Source organism: Oryx dammah, unplaced genomic scaffold, assembly GCF_014754425.2.
Source record: "Oryx dammah isolate SB20612 unplaced genomic scaffold, SCBI_Odam_1.1 HiC_scaffold_20, whole genome shotgun sequence".
NCBI lineage: Eukaryota > Metazoa > Chordata > Mammalia > Artiodactyla > Bovidae > Oryx > Oryx dammah.
The window spans coordinates 452,333-461,465 of record NW_024070204.1 but is presented as its reverse complement, the minus strand read 5'-3'; the positions used below and the strand labels follow the sequence as shown (position 1 = coordinate 461,465).

Here is a 9,133-nt window from a genome sequence, read left to right as displayed (position 1 = left end):
GTGTGAGGTGTGTGGTGTGTGAGGCGTGTGGTGTGTGAGGCGTGTGGTGTGTGAGGCGTGTGGCGTGTGAGGCGTGTGGTGTGAGGCGTGTGTTTGCTGTGTGAGGCGTGTGCTGTGTGTGTAAGGCGTGTGGTGTGTGAGGCGTGTGGCGTGTGAGGCGTGTGGCGTGTGAGGCGTGTGGTGTGAGGCGTGTGTTTGCTGTGTGAGGCGTGTGCTGTGTGTGTGAGGCGTGTGGTGTGTGAGGCGTGTGGTGTGTGAGGCGTGTGGTGTGAGGTGTGTGCTTGCTGTGTGAGGCATGTGCTGTGTGTGTGTGAGGCGTGTGCTGTGAGGCGTGTGTGGCGTCCACTGCGGCAGCTCTGTGGAGCCGTGTCCTGCGACGGGAAGCACAGGAGGTCCCGTCCCCCCAGCAGCTGCCGGGCCCGCCGGGTCCCGCTCCTCGGGCGTTGGCGGGAATGGCGGCGGCGATGGTGGCAGGGCCTGCGGGCTGCCGCCCGCCCCGGGTGCTCAGCTGAGCCTCCTCTTAGCGCGCCCGGCGAGCAGGGCGCGGAGTCGGGACGTGGGGGGGCTGAGCCCCGGCCGCGGCCAGCGTCGGAGTTGGACAGCAGGGCAGGGAGGGGGGGCCCCCGGCGGGGGGCGGGCGCGGCCGCGGTGCACCGAGGCAGACGCACTCTCCCAGCACCGGGCGCCCTGGGCCCTGGGACCCTGGCCCTTGGGGGTGCGGCCCAGGAGGGGCAGGGGCAGGGGCAGAGGTCCAGCCCTCGCAGCTCGTCCGCCCTCCCCAGGCCCCCAGCATCAGAACCAGCTCGTGGACTCCCGACGACCCAGCGCGGAGCAGAGAGGAAGGCCTGCAGCCGCCGCTGGCCAGGTGTGCCTGTGGGGGCCCCGGGTGGGGCGGGTGGCCGGGCTCCCTGCGTCCGAGCGTGGCCAGTGCTGGGGGCTCCGGCTTTCACGCAGGCACACTGGCTCCCCCCGCGGCCTGAATGCGAGGTGCCCGGGGTATCGGGGTGAGTCTCGGATCTGAAAATGTGAGCGGGTGCCCCTGCGTGCCCCAAGGCGCCTCCTTCTGTCCTGCCTGCGGTGACAGCCTGGCTGCTCATCTCAGGACGGGAGACTCAGCACTTGAACCTGATAAGTGCCAGTTACATTGCGTTGCAGGTAATGCCTCTGTTTTCTTCCCAGACACTGAGGACTCTGTCCTCGGAACTCCCATCTTTGCCACTGTGGGTTATTTCTTTTTTTCCTGCTTGGTTCTTGGAATGTGATTTAGGGCTGAAGTCTTCAGTCCCCTGCAATACACACATGCTTCCCTTTTTTGTTTCCTCTCTTACACCCTCTTCCTTTGCCTCGCCTGGAAACCCTAACAGACCAGCGTCATGCTGTGCCTCCAGCTTTTAGTCTCATAACCATTGCTTCCCTACACCTCTGTCCAAGACCTGCAGGAATCCTTGACGCGACCTTCCGCATGCCTGCTGTGTGGGGGGTGATGTCAGCCCTTCCATCCCATGTTTCTATCTGGGAATCATGTTTCAGCTCCAGGCCTGCCCCTCCGGGTTCTAATTCCCAGGTGCCTTGGTCTTGTTGCACAAATGTGCCATTTGATTCGCTAACCCCAGCAAACTCGGGACTGCTGTGGCCCCTGCATGGCATCTCATCCGAGGACCTGGGTAGACGGCCAGTAGAGGCAGCAGCTGAGATCCTCCCTTAGGACAGCCCCCAGCGGGAGTCACAGCTCACACAAGAGCTGGAATCTTTTTCAGTGTTTCTGTCTCTTCCTAAAGTAAGGAACTCCTGTCAGCTACTCTTGCTGTGTAGGCTGTGCACTGGGTCTTCTAAACTCCCCCAAGTTCCACGTGTAGCAGCTGTTAACAGTGTCACCCCTCAGTTCAGTTCAGTTCAGTTCAGACGCTCAGTCGTGTCCGACTCTTTGCGACCCCATGAATCGCAGCACGCCAGGCCTCCCTGTCCATCACCATCTCCCGGAGTTCACTCAGACTCACGTCCATCCAGTCGGTGATGCCATCCAGCCATCTCATCCTCGGTCGTCCCCTTCTCCTCCTGCCCCCAATCCCTCCCAGCATCACAGTCTTTTCCAATGAGTCAACTCTTCGCGTGAGGTGGCCAAAGTACTGGAGCTTCAGCTTTAGCATCAGTCCTTCCAAAGAAATCCCAGGGCTGATCTCCTTCAGAATGGCCTGGTTGGATCTCCTTGCAGTCCAAGGGACTCTCAAGAGTCTTCTCCAATACCAGAGTTCAAAAGCATCAATTCTTTAGTGTTCAGCCTTCTTCACAGTCCAACTCACACCCATACATGACCACAGGAAAAACCATAGCTTTGACTAGATGGACCTTAGTCGGCAAAGTAATGTTTCTGCTTTTGAATATGCTGTCTAGGTTGGTCATAACTTTTCTTCCAAGGAGTAAGAGTCTTTGAATTTCATGGCTGCAGTCACCATCTGCAGTGATTTTGTCACCCCTCAGACACCCACAAACACTTCACGGCCTCTCCAGGACACATCCCTCCCGTTCCTGGCAGGCCTGCCCACCTGACGGGCCAGAAGGGCCCGGTTCCCTCCCACCCCTGCAGGGCACACCCCTGGGCCAAGACCCTGGCCCGCAGCCCTCCTGCCCCGGGGAAACACACAGGGTTTCTGGTGGGTGAGATCATCTGACCGACCTGGCTCTAGCTGCCTTTTGCTCCCACTCTGGGCTTTCCCAGGGATTTGGACCACCTCCTCATGTGGGTCCCCCACATCCGTGGATTTTCTGATGAGGTGTGTGCGTTTGTAAAGTGACCAGCAGATGGTCGCTGTAGGTGGCCCGCCAGCTGCAAGGGACTGGTAACTGCCCACCCTGGGATCCCTGGCCCAGCTGTGACGTCCCGGGTTGCATGGGCTGTGGACAGGCGCCCACGGCCCCCTGTGCCCCCTGCGCCCCCTGCTGTCTTGCAGATGGCCTTCTGCACCAGGAGGTCGAGGCAGGTCCTCCCAGAAGCTGCGTCCAGCAGGAACACACAGACATCGCCGCCCCGCCTGTCCAGAGTGAATGGCTGGTCGCGGCCCTTGCACTCCTTCCAGATCGTGGCCTGGACGGTGTTCCTGATTCTGGCCTTCACCACCTTTGTGGTCTTCATCCCCCTCCTGCCACGGGACTCGAGATACATCGCCCACAGTGTATCCTTTTCCTGGAGACAGCGCTGCGGTCTAAGCTGGGAGGGGCTTCCCAAGGGGCCTCCAGCAGGCCTGGCTCCGCCCACAGGGGTGGTCAGACCTGCCTCCGACCCGGCTCCCACGGTTCAGCCATGGTTCACCCCCACTGCCTGCACCAGAAACCCCTCAGCCGCCCTCCAGTGGCTGCTGGATCGGGGTCCCGGCTGCCAGTTCCCACCTGTGCTGGGCAGGGGGAGGGTGCCCAGCTGGCAGCAGGGATGAGAGGGTCCTTGGTGGGCAGAGACCCCAGGAGGGGAGGAGCTGCAGACAGGCTGCAAGCTGCCCTGACTGTGGCTACATGGCCAGTCTGTGCTGTCCGAGAGGAATGGCGTGCGTGTGTGTGTGTGTGCGCATGCGTATGCGTGCATGTGTGCGTGTGTGTGCACGTGTGCATGTCGTGTGCATGTGCACGCTTGTGTGTGTGCACGTTGCGCATTTGCAGACACGTGTGTGCGTGTGCATGCTGTGTGTGTTCCATGTGTGTGTGCATGTGCATGTCTGTGCATGTGTGTGCATGTGTGCACATGTGTGCACGTGTATGTGTGTGCGTGTGCATGTTGTGTGCATGTGCGCACTTGCGTGTGTGTGCGCACTTGCATTTGCACACACATGTGCATGTGCGTGTGCGCACTTGCGTGTGCGCGTGTGCATTTGCACACACATGTGTGCATGTGCATGTTGTGTGTTGCGTGTGTGCATGCATGTGTGCATGTTGTGTGCATACGTGCATGTGTGTGCATGTGTTTGCGTGTGTGTGTGCATGCGTGTGTGTGTGTGTGTTAGTATTCGCTTTCTCCATCTTTCTGGCTGCACTGGGTCTTAGCTGTGGCTCTCAAGATCTTCAGTCACAGCATGTGGGGTCTCGTTCCCTGGCTGGGATGTGAAGCTGGGCCTCTTGCCCTGGGAGTGCAGAGTCTTATCCACTGGACCGACTGGAGGTGCTCACGTGCCCCCCTCAGTATCAGGTGCAGGGAACCCTGCCCCCGACGCCTTCCCACTGAGGCGCTGTTGTCTGTGACCCCCGGCGTGGCCTTGTTCTGGGCACAGACATCTGATCCCTCGGGTGGGCATCAGGGTGGTGTGGGGCTCCGCCAGGAACCCTGGCCCCCACCCCAAGGGCCACTGCACATTAGAGCCCGTGGACCAGCTGTGTGTTAGTCACTTCAGTTGTGTCTGACTCTGTGACCCTGTGGACTGTAGCCCAGCAGGCTCCTCTGTCCATGGGATTCTCCAGGCAAGAATACTGGAGTGGGCTGCCATTCCCTCCTCCAGGGGATCTTCCCAACCCAGGGATCGAACCCACATCTCTTACATCCTCTGCATTGGCAGGCGGGTTCTTTACCACTAGTGCTCCCTGGGAAGCCCCGTGGACAGGCTGGGCTGCAAAGTGGGCGCTGGAGCCGTCTTCTGAAAGTGGGGTGTTTGCGCCTGCGCCATCACTCTGCACTGAGGAAATGGGCTAGTCTGCCCACCCGCCAGGCATCTGTGGCCAGGTGGCGGAGGTGGCAGGGCAGGAAGGGCCCTCACAGACTCACGAAGCTGCCCAAGCCTTGAGCTCAGCATCTTTCAGCTTTGAAAAAGCAGGGAGAACAAAGTGAGGGACCTCAAATACTGGGTGCTAATGAAGACTGCCAGTCTTGCGTCCCGCCTCACACGTGCCGGGCATCCCGCCTCACACATGGGCATCCCGCCTCACACATGGGCGTCCCGTCTCACGTGCCGGGCGTCCCTTCTCACACATGGGCGTCCTGACTCACACGTGCTGAGCGTCCTGTCTCACACAGGCTGAGCTTCGTTAAAGCCCGCCCCCCCCCAGGTGATGAGATGTCGCCGGAATACCCAGGCTGCCTCTGACAAGACATCTGTCTCGCACCATTCTGTTTTCTCACCTAAAAAATCCCTGGGAAATTACCACATGCTCCCTAATACCAAGGTTGGCACTTCTCCATTTCTAAAGTCCTTTTGCAGATGTGGGGCTACACTGAGCCCCAAAGCACCCCCCACCCCGCCCTGCCTCCATCAGCCAGAGACACCAGGGCATCTGTGCGGGCGTCTCTCCCTCAGATGAGGCCTCTCAGTCCCTGCCCCTGAGTCAGCAGAGACTTCTTTGTGGTAAGACTTGCCGTGATCAATTTCCTCGGTAGGAAAAGGGCTTTTCAGCTCCTCTGTCTGATCTTGTCTGTTCTGGCAAGTTGTGTTCTGGGGAAACTTAAGCATGCCGCCTGCACTGACACGTTTCTTGGAGTAAAGCTCTTCGTGGGCTCCCCTGTTGCCCGGCCAGTGTCCGTAGCATCTGCGTTGATGGCACCAGTGACCATCTTCCTAGGGTTTTCACTTTTGTTGATTGTTCAGGTTATTTGCTTTTGGACTTATTGATTTTCCCTGTTTACTTTTTCTGAATTTCTGCTTTTATTTTTACTATTTCCTTTCAAAGTACCAGCTTTAATTGCTCTTTTTCTGCCTCCTTAATGTGGAAGCTTCAGTCATTGGTTTTATTGTATCTGAAGCACACAGACCCCTCCCCCCCCACCCACACATATACATATAATGTACAAGTGACCTGCTGGCCACACACATGAACACCCACAGTGTTACACACGCTGAGGCACAGATGCACAGGATGCAAGAGAGAGCCCTAAGACGTTTGGGGGGAGGGGGGCCGTGCCCCCTGCAAAGCTACTGGGAACCGTCCCAACTCTGCTGGCCCCAGGCGTCCACTGGCTTCAGATCTGGCCACCTGCGTGTCCTCACAGGGTTGTCCCCATGCATGTCTGAGTCCTGGGCTTCTCATCTCATAGGGATACCAGTCCCATGAGGTCAAGAGACATCGCAAGGACCCCAGCTTAACTTGATCATCTGCAAAGACCCCATTCTCAAGTGAAATCACGACAGTTCCTGGGCTTGGGACTTCAGCGCCATTCAGGGACACAGCTTCGCCTCACCCGTGCGGCTCTGCTTATGTTGTTGGCCTTCAGTCGCTCAGTCGTGTCCAACTCATTGTGACCCCCGGACGGTACCCACAGGCTTCCCTGTCCTTCATTGGCTCCAGAGCTTCTTCAAACATGTCCATCGAGTTGGTGATGCCATCCAACTTTCTTATAATCTGTTGTCCTTTCTCCTCCTGCCTTCAACCTTTTCCACCATCAGGGTCTTTTCCAGTGAGTTAGTTCTTTGCATCAGGTGGCCAAAGTATCGGAGTTTGAGCTTAACCATCATTCCTTCCAGTGAATATTCAGGACTGATCTCCTTTAGGCCGGACTGGTTGGATCTCCTTACAGTCCAAAGGGCTCTCAAGAGTCTTTTCCACGACCACAGTTCCAAAGCATCAATTCTTCAGTGCTCAGCTTTCTTTATGGTCCAACTCTCACATCCATACACGACTACTGGAAAAACCACAGCTTTGGCGAGATGGGCCTTTGTGCTGTGTCTGCTTTTAACACGCTGTCCAGGTGAGCTTTGTGCTGGGCTGTAACCCAGTCTCTTTGCTCTCTTTTGACCCAAAACTTAGCTGCATTTTGGCCTTGGGAGTCTTTTCAAGTGACCCACGTGCCCTGTCCAGTAGCCCCTGTGAGTGTCCACCTGCTTTGTACCCGGCAAGGAGCCCCAGGTGGGCAGTCCTTTCTCCTCCGCCCCCGTGGCCCCCGACCCTGGGTGGCTCAGCACCCAGTCTCCGTGAGCCCCTCCTGCCTGTCCCAGCCGCGGACCCAGGGGGGACTTCCTGGCTGCCCAGAGCTCAGTCTTCCTGCAGGACGTGTTTTCTGGCCGCGGCCCGGACCCGCCCTGTCGAAGGGCAGCAGTGCCCTGAAGTGCTGCTCTCTGGCCATGGGGGGGCGCCGGCGCCCCTTGGCACCTGCAGTGACCTAGGAGCATTGCCAACGGAGGGCCAGGGCCAGGGTCAGGGCTGCGGGGCTCCCGGAATTCGGGAGGCCCCCCGCAGGCTCCCTGGAGATGGGGGGGTCAGCAAGTCGGGCCCTGGCCACCCTGCGTGTGCAGGAGGGGCAGGAGAGGTGGGGGTCTTCGGGGGCTCAGGCGGCAGGGGGGCAGCTCTAGCGTGGGCCCCTCCCCCGGTCCAGGGCCAGCGCGGCTGCCGGGGGACAGGGCGGGTGTCCTGGGCTGCGCCCAGCGCCGTTTGTTTACTGAACACAGATAGTTGCTAGGGGACCAGCCGAGTCCTCCTCCTGGAGCGGCTCGGGTCCTGTTTGCTGGAAGTGAGACGCCGGACCGGGTTCTTTGTATTATTAACTTGAACCTAAGACTCTCCTGAGATAAAATTACTTCTGAAAGTGAAAGCCGGCTGGAGGGTGCGCCGCCCGCCTGCGCCCATCTGTTCTGGGGCTCAGTGCCACTGCCCCTGGGTGTGACCAACGGGCATGGCCAGGCGGTCGTGGGCAAGCATGGCTGACCTGGCCTCCCCACCTGCAGACGGGCCCAGGTGTGTGCTTGCCGTGGACTCTTGGTGTCTGAGGGGCCCCAGCAGCTGGGCCAACTGTGTCTAGGCGGCACTCTGTCCTGGGGCCCCTGGCACCTGCAGTTTTGGGAAGTCCACGGGGCTGCCTGTTGGCCGTGGGTCGGGCGTCTCCATGTAAGGCCGAGGGTGTGAGTGTGGGCGCCGTGCCCACACTCGCTGCCTGGTCTCGTGGGGAGAGAGCACATGGGCCACCCGTCTGCTGTCCTGCCTGTCGCCTCAGCCCTGCCCAAAGGTGCCTGGTGGAGTCAAGCCCACTGCGGCCCGCAGAGCAGGGCCTCACCTGGGCAGTGAGCCACTTCCTGCCCCCCGCCCATCCCACCGGCCCCTCCCGTCTGTGCTCCGGATGCATCCCGTTGCCCCGGGAACCACACAAACAGAGCGGCCTGCTGTGTTCAGGGAAGTGGGTGCTGGGGGGTCAGCGGGCACAGACCATGTGGTGCCCCCAGCTGTGACACCACAGGTTGGCCATGGAGCCCCGCCCACTGCCCCACACCCTGCATGGGGCAGGGCCCTGTCTGCTGGTCAGCACGGGTGGAGGCGGGCCTCACCCCCAGCCCAGCCCTGCAGGGCCCCAGTGGCTCTGAGGGATCCCGCAGCCCTGCCCCCATGGGGGTCCCTGACCCAGCTGGTCCTCGGTCAGTCGCGCTTCCCACGTCCTTCAGGCCGTGCGCCTGGCCAGCCCTTACCCGGGCAACAGGTCTGACCCGGGCACCAGCCCTGACCCAGGCACCAGCCCTCCAGTCGGCCCCACCCTCTGGCCCCACTCACTGTAGCCCGCATGGTGGTCTCCATGCTCCCTGGCCGGCCCGGGCCCCTCTCGCCTCATGCCTGGCACCCAGGGCCCGAGGTCTGCACTGGAGGCTGGAGGACAGGGGGCCAATCGGCTTTGGGCAAAGCAGCCCCCAGTTGAGGCCGGCTGCACCCTGCAGGTGGTGGGTCCAGGGAGGCCCACGCAGGCCGTGAACGGGCTCCCGAGCCCAGGGGGCCCCACCGAGCCGAGCACCGCAGGGGCCACAGGAGCCTGGACCCGACGGCAGTGCTGGGAGCCCGGGAGGCTGGCCCTGCCCAGCGCCCACACATGGCGCGGCCCAGCGCCCACACATGGCGCGGCCCCGCAGACCCTGCCGGTGGGTGGGGAGTGGGCCCGAGGTTCTGCCCGCCGCACCCAGGCAGCCCTTGCGGAGCAGGCCTGTGCACCCAACCCCCCCCCCCAACAGGACTGTCTTGGGAAGCAGGGCAGGGCTGAGGGGGGCCAGAGCGGGCTTCCTCCCGTCTGTTTGGTTTCCATGGGGACAGTGTGTTGGTCCCTGAAGAGAATGTGCAGAGGGTGGATCTGAGCACGTCAGCTTACCCTGGGAGCCCTGGGGGTGGGGGGGTACGCTGAGAAGGCTCAGGGGGAGACAGACAGACAGAGACAGAGAGACAGGGACAGAGACACAGACAGACAGACAGAGAGACA

At 60.8% G+C, this 9,133-nt stretch overlaps 1 protein-coding gene across 1 annotated transcript in view; it reads left to right on the top strand.

The window, feature by feature from the left end:
- The window catches only part of LOC120879239, a 51,989-nt gene that overhangs the window by 6,808 nt on the left and 36,048 nt on the right, over nucleotides 1-9,133 (top strand). Inside the window, exons 2-3 of the mRNA XM_040262197.1 lie at nucleotides 2,949-3,170; nucleotides 8,604-8,801. Of these exons, the coding sequence (XP_040118131.1) occupies nucleotides 2,949-3,170; nucleotides 8,604-8,801 (420 nt within the window). The remainder of the gene's footprint in view (nucleotides 1-2,948; nucleotides 3,171-8,603; nucleotides 8,802-9,133) is intronic.